Consider the following 19,035-nt stretch of genomic DNA (forward strand, 5'->3'; position numbering starts at 1 on the left):
TGTGCAGTGAGATTTGTTAAAAGCATGCTTGTTGCAGCCCCTCGAGTTGGGCCATTAGGCCTACATTGTTCGTGGCCAGACCCTTAATCTTTCTAGATACAGGGTCTGGATTTTCCAGGCTAGGTGTCTGATGGACACTGTAGCCTATAGAAAACCAAAACTGACATTATTTCCACTTTCTCATTCAATTCACTTCAAATCAGTTTTATTTACACACTTAATTATCCGCCACAATGTGAAGTTTGCAGGGCCAAGCTTGAATGTGAACCTTGTTCAAATGAATAGTGGTGTGTAATATCTATATTGAGCAAAAATGCTGTCATGCGAAGATGCAACCTCCTTGTGTCTTCAAAACAACATCAATTTGCTGATGTGCACCTTTTCAGTTTCGCAAGATACTTTGTGGGGAGGTTGTTTCAAGCATTTCAGCAAAAAATCCAGTTTTGTTGTTGTTTTAGATCAGTCATAGGCTATAAAAGAAAGAAAGTAAAAAATAACATTGCTGACTGAAAAACTAAACACCTGTCAGAACTCACAGAAACCACTGTAACTTGGAATTACATGAATAAATATACTTTTCTTAAGAAGTTATAGAACTAAAGTTCCTAGGGCATCTTTGCCCTACTTGCTAAAGAAGGCCTGATGGGTAGCTTGCAAAGCTATATGCTTTCAGTGAAGCTTCCCTAACATTGTATATCATTGGACTAGTCACCTAGACCAGTGGTTCTTAAACTTTTTGTCTGGTGACTTCCTTCTCTCCAACCAGCAAAAATGAGTTTCACTCATAAAAATGTTGTGAAATAGTGGTTTGACTCGTCATGGTGAAAAAGTCCCTGATTCAATACTCCGGAACTACACTTTACTGTAAGTGGACAGTGTTTGCTGACCTGGGGTACGCTTCCCAAAACCATAGTTGCTAACCTGTTAGCACTCAAAAAGTCACCACTGAACTTGTCATATGGTACAAAGCAAGTCTCTGACATTGTCAGTGCATGCCCAGACTGAGTAATATTACAGGGCAACCACATAACCTGTTCCATTTGTTCCGATTGGATGATTATAGTTCTCAAGAATGTTCTCAAGAAATTTGAGGTTGGTATGAGAGGCTATGTGTGAGCAACCTACATGTTACTCATTTTGCACTGAATCAGCTTCCTGAATCTCAATATTATGATCACAATAATTCACGGCAAATAAGTCAGCACCAGTCAGAGGCTACATTGTTTTTCTCTTTTATGATGTCATCAGTCATCACATCAGAAGTAGCTGCTATTGGTATAACCAAAAATATTTGGCAGTATTTTTAAACTACAAAAATTATAAATTATTTTGATACAAAATATGAAGCCATTTTGTTTGGAGGCCAACATACAAAAAAATGTGGTCATCTTATGCCCTACGGTTCTCGAGATATTCACAGAAAACTGTGTTTGGCCATCTACAGGCCAGTTGGTGTAGTCACTAAATTTACACATAAATTAATTTATTGTATGGCCCCCCCATGAACGGAATTCCACGAAACTTGGCATGCATTCAGAGGGCGTCAGAATGATCCTACACCTCCAATTTTGCAGTTTTGACCCTGTCAGCCAGAGATACCTGCGATTACAATACCTAATTTTTGCTTTTTCATTTTTAAGGTGGCCCTATACATGAAATGAGTGGTTATGGGATGGTTTAACATGGCCCCTTGACAATGGCTTGAACAATGGTGTCATCCTGGAGCTACATGCCCAACAAGTTTCGTGCACCTCGGTCTTTCAGTGTCCGGGAATCGTTGACGCAAAATCAGTGAAGAAAAAATATACATATAACCTATATGACCGCCACTCCGCTGCACAGCAGTCATAAATAATGAAACGCTACCGTGCTGTATAGCCTACGTGTAAGCCAGTGTGTTCTTCCAGGGGAACTGAGTTTTTCCCCTCTGTCCCTGTGTGTGAGAAAAACAGAGTGAGAGAAGAGTTGTGAAGTGGAGGGAAATGCATTTTTTAAGAGCCAATTGTCCTGAGGCTTCACAGCACACCCTCCCAGTGGCATAATGATGTATTAAGGCCTCATATTTCTCCTGGTAGGCTGTCCGTATCGATCGGGCCCTTCTTATGTGTTTAAGCAGATGGGTGGAGGTCAGAGACTTAAGATAGTGATTCTTTATTTAGATGTGGTCTTGACTAATGGCTTAAGTCACATGAACCCCAGTGTGTGAGCAAGACTGATGTATGTTCATGGTAAAGTTTGTAGCCGTCCCATGGCAATGTGTTTTAACACATTGTGATGTATGTGTAGTTCGGGCTGATGTATTTTTTTCAGTCCCCGCCAGCTTGTTTAGACCTCTTGGCCATTTACTGTGGCGGATGGTACACAATGTCAACGAGCAATTTCAGTGTTCTGAGAGTTTTTAGGAAGTAATTCATCTTACTAGATTTTTTCTTCTTTATTTTGTAGTACTGAGAACAAAAGAAGCACCATAACAGAGAAGCTGTTGTTGCTTGGGTCATTGATCTCTCCATACTGTTGACCGTCACGCAGCAACGTTTTTTATCTTCGGATTTAATTTTTTTGCTTCAGTAATTTTGTGTCAATGATTCCCGGGACACTGAAAGACCGGGATGCACGGAACTTGGTGGGCATGTAGCCCCACAAGGATGACACCGAACCATTGTTTTTCCATTGTTTATCATCCGTCAACCATACAAATATAAAAGCAATATAAAAGCAAACGTACACATGCACACATTCAATTACATGCACAAAAGTTGCAAGAGTAGGAGATGGAGACAAATTGACAAGCGTGATTTATTTTTGTGGAGAGAATGTGTGGGACTTAGCGGCGGTTATTAGAAGCATAAATGTATTATAAATGGACTGATAACTATATGTACCGCAAAGCGGTATAAAATATGATAACTGGCAAATATGGTCAAAACTGCGCAAAATTGGAGGTGTAGGATCATTATGACACCCTCTGAATGCATGCGAAGTTTCGTGGAATTCCGTTCCCTCCCTAGTATGTCACACACAAACACGCACACACACAAACACACATGCAGGCACACACACACACACACACACACACACACACACCCCATTACCCCCACACACCCACTCACAAGCGAACACACACACACACACACAGACACATAAAACACACACACACATGCAAGCAAGCAGACACACACAAACCCACACACCATTACCTCCACACACACACACTCACAAGCGAAAACACACACACAGAAGCACACATATACCCAAAAGCAAACGTATACATGCACACACTTTTACATTTACATTCGTTTACATGCACAAAAGTTGCAAGAGTAGGGGATGGAGTAGGAGATGGAGACAAATTGACAAGCGTGATTTATTTTTGTGGAGAGAATGTGCAGTTCCCTTCAGGGCGGAACAAGACCCCTCCGCTGCGCGTCGGGGTCCGGTTCGCCCTGTCGGGACTTAATTTCCCAATAATGATCGGCGTTCTATACATTATCCCTTACTTATCCCTTACATCATTTACTGATGATGATCTGTTGAAGAGTGAATTCTTTTCCTGGCTCCTTCTAGAATTCTACGCAAACAATCTATAGTTTCAATGTTCTTTATAACGGAAAAATACCTGAGGGTAATTCTCACTCTCGGTTCGCAAACGTTCTAATCACATATTTCTGACCGTAGGCTACTCCTCAACGGGTTAAGGACAGATGTAAATCACGCTACTTGGCATGTTGTGTTCTCCATCTCTGTAATGGGTCTATACTGTATTTGCCTCAGCTTGAAATATTGTGTGCAGCATAATGGTTATGTTTTAACTTTACTATTATGATTATAACATCAACAATAATTAGGAAAAAATATATGTTTCATGGAACTTATTAAAACTAGCAACTTATTTGCTTGTATGAAAATACTGTGTTGTTATATAGAGTTTCTCCTTAACCAAGGACTTGTTTTTCCCCCTCACAGTGTAGATGTCTGTGGGGTGAAAGAATGACATTTATTATATGGTTTGTACTCGTGGTGGTTTGATACATTTCCAGCTTTCATTCAGCAGACACCATGCGCCACCAAGAGAGAAAAAAAGACTGTGATTATGATGACAAGTGATGAATGCTCTGAGACAGAGTCTGAAGATAGTTGTGCTGTGAAAGCAACAAAAGAAGAAATTAGAACCCAAGTGAGTGGGTGAGCGAGAGAGAGAGAGTGGGAGGGGCAGTTTCACCAATAGAATCCAAGCCTCATTGTAATCAAAATAAGCACTTAAAGTGACGTACAGTATAATTAATTATGCATAGCATGCATGGTTTACTTCATCTGTCATCTATATGCAAGTTTAGATACATTTTCATCTTTGGGAATGAAAACTAGCCCACTCTCCTTTAATATACCCGACATGGTGAGATTAATCTTTGATTGTCTGTCTATAGACTAAAAGAGAGACTATGAAATGCCCTCTGAAATATTTCTCAGAAATACTAAAGAGGATATACATGGGGCAATTTTTTGAGCAATGTTGCTGTGCAACCACACTAGATTGATTGATCATGATGATTTGCCAACTGATGATTAAGGTTCTCCAAAAAAGAAATTGTTGCCCAGTATCAATGGGAACATGCTAGAACCACAATAATGAGGAACATTGCCCAGCAACATTGTTCAAAAAGTTGCCCCGTGTATCATCAGCTTTAGATTTAGCATGGGCAATTCTTTTTTAAAAGTTTCTTATGTGCACACAAAAAAGCTTCTGGAAAGAAAATTTCCTGGTGCAAACGACACAAGAAACTATCTGCGGTACATTCTTTCTAGTGGGATATCTATTGGCTTTTGAGTTCAAATATCAAAAATATTTTGCTAGAATAAGGGCCTGCACCTTTATGGCATGAATGTTGCCTTGGATAAAGGCAAAGAAAGTAAGGATACGGATTCTTTTCCATCTTGTTTTTGCATGGGCAATTGAATTTTGAGAGCTAATGTTAATAGTAATTATAGGGTAATTATATGCATTGTGTGTAATTAATAGAGAGGCAGTAAATTGATTAAGTGTGATTGATTGATGTTGTTGAGTAATCTGCAGCACCGAAGGGCCATTGAGAGAATCCAGTATGAAAATAATTGGAAATGAATGTTGTTTCTCTGAAGTGCCTTATTAATTCATTCTGTGGGCCCATCACCATCTCTGCACATCACAATGCCATCCAGATTTTAGCCAGAAGGAAATGGGCTTTTCATGAAACACTGTTGTTTTTTGTTGTTGTTTTTTTTGTATTTATTTATTTATTTTAAAGAGATTTCCCAATCTCACTGTTATTGAATGTTCTGCGGCACCACAGCAGTCATTTACAGGCAGAAACATAGATCCGTAATGAGCGTTAGCCCCTTGTTGAAAAAGGCCCAGATTTCAGTCATTTCCACACACACACACACACACACACACACACACACACACACACACACACACACACACACACACGTGTGGCCCGTCTCCACTGTGTGTGGCATCCACACCACCTGGCTCCAGAGGACCGAGGGTATTGTTTCGCCACTAAAAAGAAAAAAAGAAAACAATGAGGTAAAGGAAAAGGATTTTCCAAAGCACGCCAGAAGGTTAAACAGACTTTGGAGCCCTTTGAGGAGGACGGATATGGAAAGTAATGAAAGCCATTTGCTGCTCCCTGAATCACCAAAGTCTTACTATTCCCTTTCTGTCCCTAAACAAGCCTGCTTAATAATTGATGCAGTGGGGCTTGTTGCCATTTTGCACAGCAGGTCTATGCTGAAATAACAAGCTCTAAAGACTATAGGGAGGTGTGCTTTCAGTACAGCAGCGCTGCTGGCACTTTGAGAGAATATCTGACAAGTTCAATGAGAAGTTCATCAACTTGGCTTATGAAATACCAGTCTGACCCAATATCTCTGCATCTCACCTGCCTTGTATATCTGTCTCTTTTGTTTGCAAATGACCTTTTACTGACTACTACTACTTCACATCAATTAGCATTGATTGAAATATTGTAATTTGTGGAAGGAAAAAGTAACTGTGATGCATAATGAATTGGAAGGAAGAGATCAAGATCAAGTTTAAGATCAAGACTATAGGCCTATTTGTAACCTGACAGGCTTCAGAAATGTAATTCTTGATGGCCCAATTTCATCTTGACTGCAAAAAGTAATACTACCAGAGACAAATTGAATAGGTATTTAACTTAATATATAATTAGCAGACAGATAGTATTTTGTTTTTTTAATTTCCTTTAATTATATATGTATTGCAAAAAGCAATTATTATTATTATATTTAAATTCCATACAATTTAGACTAGCTGTATGAAACAAAGTAATATGTGATAAACTATAAACCCTAGCCTAATACCAATTGTGCTTCTCAGGTAGAATAGCCCATCAAATAGAAGGCAACTACAGACTGAGGCAGGGCAGGCCTTCAACATCAAAATTGGCGAACACAGCATAAGGTAGGGAACTTTTACATACTTTACTTAGCATCTTACATTGTAGATCCCAAAAGATATCTGCTCAATGTATATCAAGGGTAGCCTGTGCGGTCTATTTCGAGGAGCAGTGCAGTTGCCATGGCCATGAGGACAAGTGCATGAGTGTGTGGACAAGCATTACTTGCAGTTTTAATGTTGACCACTAGAGTGCTGTAAAAATCCATTACATTTTCCACCAGGCTTTTATAGCAAAGTTATTATATGTTGCACACATCATTTTGATGTAATGTTTTCCAACAACTGACAACTACTCAGCAGCTCTTGCTTAAAATCTCAAATCTCTATAATCACTTAACCTATCAGATGACCAGACTTAAAACTTTATTAACATGGTGAACATGTAAATAGGTGGAATATTTACCTTGAGCTTTGAAATGAATATAGTAGCATATAAAATCCTTATAATAAGAATATAGCCTATTAATTGCAGTTCAATCATTCAACCCCCCTGTAAGCTATTACTGGAATTCACAGGTATTTTTTTTGTTAATGCGAAGTTTGGTCATAATTGGCGAATGTTATATTATTTCCATGGGTTGTTGCAGTTGTAAACAGTTATGTAGTACAGAGACTGTGTATCAAACAATTACAGAGACTATGCATCAAGCACTACTAGATAGGTGGTACATTGTCACAGTCAATATTTTTTAGCTATAACATAACAAGTAGCCCCATGGTCATGTTAGAATGAATAACACTGAATGAATGAATGAATGAATGAATTAATTAATCTATGAATGAGTCTAATGAAACTTATTGTGACATTTCCTGTGCCTAAAAAACAATGATTTTAAAACTGATATGAGAATATACCGGTACAAGACATGTGCAAGGATGATGCCAGTTGAAACATTTTGTTCTCTGTAAAGATGTTTTGGACCAAGAGACTAAATGTAAATTGCCTTTGATTTGTATGCTTTTTAATTAAGTCAGAAAAATCTATGTGGTCCTTGTGCAGAAACTTCATTTCTCGGGAGAAAAGTCATTGAGGAAATCACCTTGCCCACTTAAAATAAATAGGCTATTTTCAAGCCTTTCCAGAAGTGACTAGTGTCTGGCCCTTGAATGGAAGCCACTCATCCGTTGTGTGTAGGGAAAAGCTTTTGAAGGTGCATGCGTTCCATGCTGTGTGTGACTGTGAGTGACTGTATGCTATGTGCTTGCTTTTAAAGCACCAAATGCACTAAATGACGTATGTGATGCAGTTCCAAAGCCAAATAGCATATGATTACATTCCAGTCATGAGGAGTCATGTAATGTTGACATCCCCATGCAGATGTTTGCCCACAATTCCCTAATCCATTCAAGTCATTAATTAGACAGGCCTGTTCTCTCTCTCTCTCTCTCTCTCTCTCTCTCTCTCTCTCTCTCTCTCTGTGTGTGCTTTAGCATGTATTCCTTGTAAGTGCGTTCTATCACACCAGTCTAATCCATCCTGACAAATCGAAGCTTGAAACAAATCCATTCATTGGTATTCCTCACCACACCAAACAGAGTTGTGACTCTTTTTGCAAAGAAAGAAAGACATGACAATTGCTTTGCCTTTTGACTGGTGCATTATAACTGTACACTAACACTGTACCCTTACAGGTTGTAAGTATGTTTAATGTGCTTCAGTGTAGTGAAGTGTTGTGAAATGTTAAGCATTGTTTTCTGGGGATTTACGTAAATAAAAATTATTATAGTCTTCTCAGTGTTGAAATTCCTTCAGCTACACCCCAGGCATATGCTGGCACTGAATCTGAAACAAAAAGCCAAATGTTCAGTTAGCTCGCAAAGCCAATTTGACAAAATGACAGTGAATGACAACAGCTGATCCACTGTAAAAGAAGAGGTTCATAGCCATGTTAATTTCATGGCGGATACAATTAACAGGCACCATGGGCAGCGGTTATCATCTGCGAGGGGAACCCGGTGTAAAGCGTTTTATTGAGCATTTGCTATGTCGTGAACAGCTTGTTCTATGATAGGACCAGTGGAGGTACGGAGGGGCGGGCTGCAGACTTGCATTCTGTAGCTAAGGTCGGGGAGAGTTACGATAGAGTCCTTCCAGGGGAAGATGGGTACACAGCTCTGAATTCTTCTGCGTTCTGATTTTCCTATCTGGTGTTATCTATCATAGCTTTTTTACTTTCACATTTTTTCTGCGTACGTATTTACAAAGCGGGACCCACAAACACATCTCGACCACAAGCACTTTTGTCGTCTCACCTGCACTTGCGGTGGTCAGGAGAGGTACCGTAAAATGGATCAGGACAAATACTTACCAGAGCTGATGGCCGAAAAAGATACCTTGGACCCATCGTTTGTTCATGCAATTCGCCTTCTGGCAGAGGGTAAGATACAACACTTTTGGTTTATAGATAACATCCATTCAACGAGTGGTGCTTGTCTATGTTAGGCACCTTGTGTGCCTTTACTGGTAGGCTATTCACCGATTCGAATTTAGAATTAGATACTATATTGATAACTATTTTCATGGTTTTTGACCTTTTATTTGCGTAATTTGACGGTTTAGAGCACTACTTTCTAGTAACGAAAACATTAAATCTATATGATACAGAAATAATTAGCTAACGCACGATTATATTTCATATCTGTGCCATGAATGTGGTTGACCAAAGCTTTATTAGTGTGTTGTGGATCCATGCGGTCTTCCATGCGCTTCCGAAGTTCCTCCACAATACAGACTTATTCATGTTATGCAAACAATTTAAAACTTAATCAGTATTTTCAGAATGCCACAAGGAAGACCATGCATTTACCACATAATTAAAATTTATTTTTTGTAATATCAATTCCATTCACTCAATATAATATGGCTACACCCTCTTGAATGGTAATTTGCATGAACGGACTCTTTCTTACGATACCACGGAGTCATACTAGGTTATGACTTGAGTTGAGGTAATAAACTCGAAGTTGAGGTAATGTGCAGCAGCGTGCAAGCTGCCTGTCCTATCACATTTCGCGTAGCCTAGCCTATACACTATATTTTCCAAACGTCTTCTAATCAAGACACCGATTCACAGTTAAGGTAAATCCACAAATCGCTATGCAGGGCCTTTTCCATCGCTGCACCACCTAAAGGGCATTGTAACATTTACCTTTTCCCTCTGCGTCCAATATCACTCCGAGACAGCACTTTGTAGCATACTCTGGTACATAGGTAAGTCCCTGCATTTGGTAACACTTACATATATTAACATTAGCAAAACTATTTGTCATGTGTTTATCCGACTGTAGCTCAACTAAGCAGGGTGTCTTTTGTCTTCTTGCTAAACAAACGCGGTAGTCATGCAGGTGCACAATGCATTGATCACAGGTCTTGCGTTGGTCATAGACATCACTTCAGTTAAGCTATTTATGACTAGTAGTAGTCATGACTGTTTTAGTGAAATAAAGCATAGCAACTTTACTCGTGTGCTATTTGTGCACAGATAACAGTTTTCATAGCCTACTTGTGCATGGAAGGCACATGGCAAAGGTATTTATGTTGCTCATGCTCTTGTAGACTGGGTAGCTTCTCAACCAGATGTAAGTGATGTGGTTTCTAGCACCTGGATGAACCTCCTTTGAATATTAACAAAACTAATAAAAAAGACAAACATGAGGTCTATGAGCAAACTACAGCCTAATAAATAAATGTGTAGATTGCTAATTAAACAATTCATGGAAATGATTTTGCAAACTGCAGTCACAAGAGTGCTCCATGATTGTATCTTATACCCTTCAGAAAAGGTAATTAGTCATTCTCTGGTGATAACATTTATATCCGTGACATTTGCTATGAACTGGTTAGGCATACTGTGTCAGACTAAGCCCTAGAAAGAAGAAATTGACTCAAAACACACAGTCATGTGTGGCACAGAGCAAAGAGGGTACCAAGAGGAATATAGATAATGTGTTATTCCATTTGCAATATTTTTGATAATTTCCATGATGTTATTAGCACAGATTTCCCAGTTTGATTCATTGACTCCCTAATGTAATAGGAACGAGATATTAAATACTACAAAGCAGCTTTTCATATATTGGGAGTTGTTTAAAAAACTACATGTTGGCAATGGGTTTTATTATCTGGCTAACCATTGTGGAAACGAACCTAGAAAACAAGCGGGAAATGCATAGCCTTAAAGATTGGTAGTTTTTACAGATCAATATTGAACAACATATCGGACAAAAACAAAGATTAATCTATTAATCCACTCCTCTCCCCTCTTCTCAAGATATCTATAGTAGGCTACTACATTCAATCTACCAAATAAACCAATTAACCTAAATCATCGTTAATGCCGTATAAGGTATCTGTCATTCAGATGTATTGTACATTTGTGTCTGACCCACTGTTTTTAGTCACAACAGCATACTGAATAGCCTTCTCTCTCTTCTTCACACTGTGAATGAGTCATATCCTTCACAGCTAACTGGCTTATGTTTTTAGGCTGTCCATCTTTGGATTGTTAGAATTCATAGAAGGTTGAGTTGGAAAACAGGTGTGTCAGCCACTATGTGTGTGTGTGTGTTTGTGTGCGTGTGTTTGCATAGTCTATGCTTAAACATACAGTTTAGTTTAGTGGATATAATTTTTAGAATTAAATTTGTGGCTTGACATATGCAAAGCAGTACAACAATAGAACTGTCAGGATGTAACCAAGCAATAGTATGTCTTAAGTACCTCAGTGAATCTGTACATTTGTGTTTTCTATGCAGTAATCTAAACGTACACACTACACTTAGTGACAATTGCAGCAAATTGCTAAAAGTGCAATCAAAAGGAAACCCAGGTGTACATACACAGCCCGGATGCTGTAAACAGGGCGCAGACATAGTGGTTTGGCCCAAGCCACCAATTTCATTTGCTGTTGAACTCGGCCTTTCACAAGAAGTTAATAGAATTATCAACACCATATCCTTTATACTGAAACTTTATGAGGAGAAATGTGCTGCCAAAACTTTGTTACATTAAAGCATGTATTGGGCTTTGAACCACCAGGTAGTTCAGTTACAGTAATGGGCTGTTTGAAAGCATTATACTGTATGTTTTTTTTCCCTGACCTCGTGGAGACTACTTACAATTTACAATTCACACCATATTCCTACAAAACACCGTCTTTCCAGCTGGAGCTATATCTGAGGTAATATCTCAGTATAAGCTTCTGAATCTTAAAGGCTTTATTCTATAACTCCATTTTATTTCCCCAGGCATTGCCTTCTTTGTTGTGAAAGCATTAACCCAGGAAGTTATTTCTCCTCGGTTCTGTCTGTGGGTTCATCTAGCCATACATGGAAACTCTCTCTCAACTCAATGTGTAGCTGTATTTGCTCTGTTCAATTGCATGAATTTGTCTATAAAAATGTGCTGTTGAGATTCCTTGTACGGCATACTAGAATCCTCCGAGAGAGTGATTTACCTTATCAGCTTATTTACGTGACAATTTACCTACCAATTTCATCCTCTGGGAGAGAGATTTACCTTATTTAGCATTTACAATTTGTTACTGCAGGTATATGGTGTAAAGTCCCAAACCATTGGTACTGTGTGTAGCTGTGCCATTTATGTGGGCTACAAAAGTTCTTGTTCATCATTCTGTAGTACCGAGCCCAGGGGAAGGCTGCATGCACAAGTGTCATTACTTTTTTAACTCTGTCCCCGTTGCAGGTAGATCAACCCTATGAAATGGTGAATTCAGGCATATAGGATCCTCTTGAGTTCTGAGTTGATGTGGCTGTTTCGTGGAGTTTAATTGCACTGAGGAGAATACCCACTGCAGTAGGTTGTCAATTTACAGAGACAGGGGTAGTGGAAGCACTGCTGAACGAGCCAGTCAGTGAGTGCTCGAAAAAGAAGTGTGAATAAAAATATGTTCCTCCAGTGGCAATGAAAGCTCCCCAGGGGCAGCTGAAATAGAATAAGGCCCAGAAAATGACAAAAAATTCACAGGAACCGGATGACTGCTGGTAAAACTGCAAAAATCTAAAATTATTGCTCAGGATCCATGTCAGTAATGTCACAGAACTCTGCTGGCAGATGTCATGAAGTGTGGGGGAGTGACACATTCTCTCCAGTTTCTGCCTGATTTTCACCTGTTAGCACAACTCTCCACTCTTCTCAGGGAAACTTGGCCTTCATAAGTATTTCACACCGAAGAGCCTCAAGAGGCAATAGTCCAGTGCTACCCTAGTGATGATTACAGTCTAGGCCCACTTAAATACAATTATATTCATTTACCATTTCAACAGCTTTCTACTGTATAAATATAGAAAACAACAGGCCTGGGCAATATGGTAGCCACACATTTCTGTCCCTATGTTGCCTCATCTTCAGTTTAGCTACTGATTTAGATCACCAATATCCAGCTTTAGGAAATGTGATCACCATTGTTAAGAGTTTCCCCTGTAATCTCATTGGATCAAATTCATTGGGACAGTACAAGTAAATGTGACAGTATTCTTGTTGACTCAGTATACCAGAACAAATTTCCATCACCATTTATTGTCTACGAATGAATAGCCAAGGCATTTCCTGATTATCCTCCTTATGCATTATGTTGGCTTCTTAACAGGTACACATTTGCCAACTGTTTTTTGATCTGGAGGTATTTTCATAGATTGGTGATGCTTGCTTGACATAAGACTTGCATTTTTATCCAACATTCAAGTGAGATTATGTGTCACTTAAGAAAATATGTCCTTTTCAATGCTCAAGAGATTCCGAGACATTGAGACAGTTGGCTTCTCGTCTCTCCTTTCACTAAAGGACACAATTGTGTAATTTGATAATAACTGTAGCTTTCCAAATAAAATAATGCCCTCTCTGCATGACCTGGTAATAGGTTTTGGAAAACAAACTGTGATTACTTTCAAAGTGCTACTAGAAGTTTTATTAGGATTGCAATATATGCCAGCCTTCAAACAGCACATCTCCTGTCCTCTTTGACCTTTCACCTGTATTTGAAATAGTCTGACAGTGGCAGAATCAAAAAAGATCAAAGGTTGTTGCGTGGATTTTATGAATAAGGCCCGGGCCTGCAACTGAAGTGCTCCGATTGTAAAAATGTGTGTAAAAATATGTCTGAGTGTAAAAATATTTTTAGAAGACTGGTCTAATTTTTTTCAAGTGTACGCATATCACGTCTGGTGGAGCCAGTTACGTATATTGATTATAGTGGAAGCTGATTGTTGCAGCAGACACCACGGGAATGAAACGCTTCAGTTAAGTTCAGTTACGGTGTAGCCTCCGTAAATCTTATGCATATCTCACAGTTGTGGTGAGGTGGAAGAAGGGTCCACATTGGCCAAAAATAGGATGGACAAAATGTTGCTTATACAGTAGCTGGGATTATTCAGAGGGCGTAGAGAAGTCCAAGGCACCAAAACTAATGGTAACACAGAAACATGTCTTACAAAAAGCAGAAAAAGACTGAATATAGAGAGATGTGGATCTATACCCAATGTAATCTACCAGCACAGGATCAACTGGTATTATACATTATACAAAAGGAGGCAAAGCTCTAGAACAAGTTCCTCTATCCTAACCCTGGATCTCTCACAAACTTGAAGGCATCTCACTCTGAGTAGGCAAACCTGCATCACCTAGAGCTACTGTAGTATTCACTCCCTTAATCTGTCTCAGCCTCTCATGGGAAAATCCCATCAATTTACCCATCATTTTATGCAGACTGACCTTTTGCTTTAAACAGTGCCTCACCCCAAGTCATCCCAACATCATTCAACAGAGGGGAGGCAGATCAGGCAAGACCATACAAACATCAGAGCTGTGTTCATCTCACAGATATGGTCAAATGTTACAGTTGCATTGCATGCAGCCATTAATACCATTAACCTGACTCCGCCAGATGGATTGCTTCGCATTTGCTCAGCATATTCATCTGGGAACTTCCTGTTGGAGAACTTTTGGGATGGGGCGAAAATACTGGTTAGCTGATTGGATAAACAATCTGTCTATCACCATCTATGTTGGTGATAGACGGGCCAAATCAACCAATCAGATCAACGAAGCGTATGACGTCCTAACAGAGCGTCCACGAGGATGGTCTCACGAGGCTATAATACCATATCCACAGTGGTGAAATGGAATTGAAATGGAGAATTTGGCTTCCCTTGTGCATGAACAAGGCAGAAGAGAAATGCTCATGCGCTGATAGATCTCTTCCCAGTCCCCGCACTTGAATGATTGAGCACTTGGCGTGTGTATTTGTGTGCTTTACTTAAGTATCCATGTGTGCCTTGTTTCTCAAATAGGTCCAGTACAGGCTGCACTTCGGGCCATTTTTTTCTCTCTGCGCTCACCTCCAAACCACCAAGGGTGCGGCCTTTGGCTAAGTACGTTGACCCACAAAGCACTGCATTAAGTATGCCACCCAGGTGTGAAAGGACCTCAGTGCCCTTACCCAAAGAGTGGATAATGGCACAGACCCTCAATATGCTCTTTCCTTTTGGAGTGCTGGCATGTGTCTTCATTCCTTTTTACCTTCTCCCAGCCATTTTAACAAAATCTTGCATCTATTTGTAAGGGTGTATGCAAGTGTCTTCCATTTGAACATCTGAAAGATTTCCTGTTTTTCAAGCATTAAAACATCTGATGGTTCACAATGTTAGCAATCTTGTTCACAAAATGTTCCTTCTTCCTTATGGTTGATTATTTCGAAAGGCTAAAGCAACTCAAAAGCTTGAGTTTCAAAAGCTATATGGGAAAGTACTATAAACAGAACCTTCCGGAAATATCAATAACTTATCTTAAGAAGACAACCCAGGTGTTGCTTTTTATACAGTCATAACCAGTGCAGAATTGTTGACTATTAATGCATTAATGTAGCAACGACAAAATAAATGCTAAGTTGACTGTCTTACATTAGTTTTGTGAAGACGTGACTAGGCATGTGCTCCAGAAGTGTAGGAATGCTAGGGGAGCTTGCACGCACCGTCTCACTCATCCCCTCTCTCTCTCTCTCTCTCTCTCTCTCTCTCCATTTTGGCTTTTGCTCTTCCATCTGGTTTGTCTCACCTCCAACACACCTGAAAAAAGTCCACTGAAAGCCAGGGAACACAGCCAGCCTACAAAAATAGATAACAAGATGCTTTGCCTATCAAGCCGTTTGCCCCCCCCCCCCCCCCCCACTAAATAATTAGAAACTGACTATTGTCTGTGTATCAATTTACTGTTTTTCCCCCTGCATGCTTTCCCTTTTATGAAACAACAGAGAATTTAAGATACCCAGATGGCCTTTGCTGTGGAGGGAGCATTCTCTCAGCTGCTTAGTGTGTGTAGGGACTGGAAGCACCACTGAGAACACCCTGTCTTCAGTCTTTAAAACTCTTCCTTACTCTCTGTATCTTTGTTGTACACTTTTATTGGCTGTTGGCACTCACATATACAGTACTCTTCCCCCTGATTCTCTCTTTCACACACACACACACACACACACACACACACATACACATACAGTATACACACACGTGCATACACACTACACACTAACACAAACATTACAGGTAGTCACTATGTGATTACATCATTTGCCCGTGCACAGCAGGAGTAAATAAATGTGTGTGTGTGTGTGTGTCCGTGTGTTTGTGTGTGTGTGTGTCTGTGTGTGTACCTGAGGTGTATTTAATGGCCTCTTTCGCTGTAGAGACAATATGCCAAGACGGATCACATCCTTAACTTGACTTTGACTCAATCTCCACCCAATTTGTTACTGTTTATTACCGTGATGGAATGTGCCCATAATTTCTGCCTAAGTCTACATATAGGCTGAGTCTACATGGTGTCGCTATGCCATATATTTCTCAAATCATATGCAGTGAGCAAATGTACAGTCAGATTAATCCAAAGCCTGTCCCCCAATCTGTTTCCTGAATGTATGCAGCCATACAAACATGTGTGTGCAAGCACAGTATGTAAGTGTGTTGTGTATGTTTGAGATAGCCGTACTTACCTAACACGTCAACCCGCCCATATAATAAGCACAGATATGTGTATGTAAGCACGGTATGTGTAAGTGGTTTGGGAATGCTATTTGTAAGGCATTTCTCTGTATGTTGGAGATAGCCATACCTCCTTAACACCTTAAGTCTTCCACCCTCTTGCAACTGAGTTTATTGCCATGGATGCCCTCTGATGTGGTAATGCCGAGTCATGAGAGAGTCCGGCTACCTTCATTCCAATAAAATGACTCGGTGTCTTTCACAGGCTCCCTGAATTGCACTTGATCAGCCCTCAATGTGGGACCTTGCCTTGGCAGTGCAATACCCATAGTTCATCTCTAGGGCCCTTCCATTTCATTCCACTGCAAACAGCAGGGCTTCCCATTCACTGTCCTTCCACCCTCACAGACCCCCCCCCACACACACACACACACACACACATACGCACATACACACACACGCATGCACATACACACAAACACACACACACACACACACACACACTCACACATGCACATACACACAAACACACACACACACACACACACACACACACACACACCTAACCCCAGGCCCCCTTCATTCAAACCCAGTGTTCATTTCATTCTGTTGTCTCACAGGCAGTGTTTAAGTTCAAATGAGACTCTGTACCACAAACACATGCGCATGTGCACACACACACACACACACACACACACGCAGAGGTGTCTGCAGTGAGGCACAGCAGGGCATGAGCTCAGATGCAGTTTGCCCCTGCCGTATTAGTGCCTGCGCTTGGCAGAGGCACATTTTACTCATTTCCCCCACGCTGGGCTATGCTAGCCAAAGGCAAAGGTTCAATTAAGCGACCTCGCTGCAATTAACGGCACTTTTACTCCTTTGTTGAAGACAGAGATAGAGAGAGAGAGAGAGAGAGAGAGGCGATTATGTGTATGTTTGAAAGCAGCTTGTATCCTCTACCAGCATGTACTGTATCCTCCACCTGGTTTAGAAACATAGACATGCAGGTTTAGAATAACATGTTGTTATTCTAAACCTGCATGTCTATGTTTTCTTTTGTGTGAAATCTGTGTATGTTGCTTTCTGTGAAAGAGCAGCTCACCACTACTGTAAAGGAGATACAGGAGCATATACATCAAACAATGCAGTAAACAAATGAAAACCTGACGATGTACCCTATCAATATGAACAAACCATCTGGCTTACTGCATGGTGTGCATGCTATGTGTGGCCAAAGCTCTTGAAACAGCCGTGTTTGCCCTTAGTTTCCCGAGTTAATTAGTGTGAGTCTTTTTCCCGATTTATTTTCGGGAACCCCCTGATAACTCCGGGTACCCGCTGTGCTGACATCTGTCGACCAGCACACTTGAAGAATCCGTGCCACCCTCTCCTGGATTTCATGTCAAAGTGGCTGCGAGAGAGAGAGAGAAACAGCAGGAGTCAAGTGGGAGGCGTGATCAGTCGGATAGTCAGAGTTGTCCTTCACAAAACTCTAAGGTGATTTGAGAAAAATTATATCACTTACACAGCCTCTGGACAACTGTCTACATCTGTATATGAAATAACTCAACAAATTCACAGGCTCTGCACATACCCTCAAACAACCATGCATGGAAACAAGCATACAGAAGTGCTGAAACTGAAAATGGTGATGCACACAAATATTTAAGGTCATCTAGTACAACAGAAGCAAGTTACTGTAATGTGCATCACATAAATCATCGGTCCCATCTGGTAACCTTGAGATTCCCCGGAGAAGGTCATCTCATCTTTTAAGCACCAAGCAGGTCGGATTCTCTGATAAAATCTGAGGTTGTAAATTTGGCGAAGCAGCATGACTGTTTCTCGCTGTAGGTGATATATTGAGGCTCGTATAACACTAAGCCCCACGAATCGATTACATTGATTCAGTAATGTGCCTCAAAAATGATACGCTGTAATAAAAAGAATACCTTGAATAGGTGTCTGAGATTCAGAGAAGATAGAGCAGTTTAATATCCAGGACCAGGGATGGGTGCTCACAAACACCATTCAAGATATCAGGAATACATATTTATAACTGTGGAACAGAAAGTTCTGAGTCAAGCACTCCAACAATGATTTCTTATTGTTTTGTTTTTGCTTCTGAGAACATCCACCATCTTCAGTGCAGTAGCTGTAAGAAGTGTCGCTGGTTTTACCTATGCTTAGGTGTCCATATGGCAAGGCAGGCAACACTGGGGCCTTTGATGCTTTGAGGGAGTGTGTGTGTGTGTGTTTTCTCCTCGTCCAGACATTAGCTGTGTACTCGAGGCTCAGAAAGTAAATCTCCTCCCCAGTATTTTACCTTCACCACCTGGCTGTGCTAATTGCAGTGATTGTTAAAGCAGGAGGAGGCACTGCGCCGATAAAGCTGGAGTCGGTTAGAGTCGGAAGACGGAGGAGCTCACTGATCACTGGCATTCTGCCAAAGGGGTGTGAAGGAATGGTCCGAGCTCAAAATGCACTCTACAGATGTCTGTCATTCATTGGTCTAGCGCTAGGAAAAGAACTATTGCATGACACAACCATTGTATGAATATATCAGAAGACAGCCCAAA

At 40.4% G+C, this 19,035-nt stretch overlaps 1 protein-coding gene across 2 annotated transcripts in view; it reads left to right on the forward strand.

The window, feature by feature from the left end:
* Window positions 1–8,750: 8,750 nt before the first annotated feature.
* khdrbs2 (KH domain containing, RNA binding, signal transduction associated 2) overlaps window positions 8,751–19,035 on the forward strand; it is a 62,487-nt gene continuing 52,202 nt past the window's right edge. For both annotated transcript variants that reach the window (XM_076286526.1, XM_076286527.1), the window contains exon 1: window positions 8,751–8,841. In XM_076286526.1, the coding sequence (XP_076142641.1) occupies window positions 8,751–8,841 (91 nt within the window). The remainder of the gene's footprint in view (window positions 8,842–19,035) is intronic.

Source organism: Alosa pseudoharengus, unplaced genomic scaffold (assembly GCF_046254945.1).
Source record: "Alosa pseudoharengus isolate Yale_2024_CS ecotype anadromous, Long Island Sound unplaced genomic scaffold, YU_APseudo_1.1 YU_APseudo_1.1_scf_15, whole genome shotgun sequence".
In the NCBI taxonomy this organism is placed as follows: Eukaryota; Metazoa; Chordata; class Actinopteri; order Clupeiformes; family Clupeidae; genus Alosa; species Alosa pseudoharengus.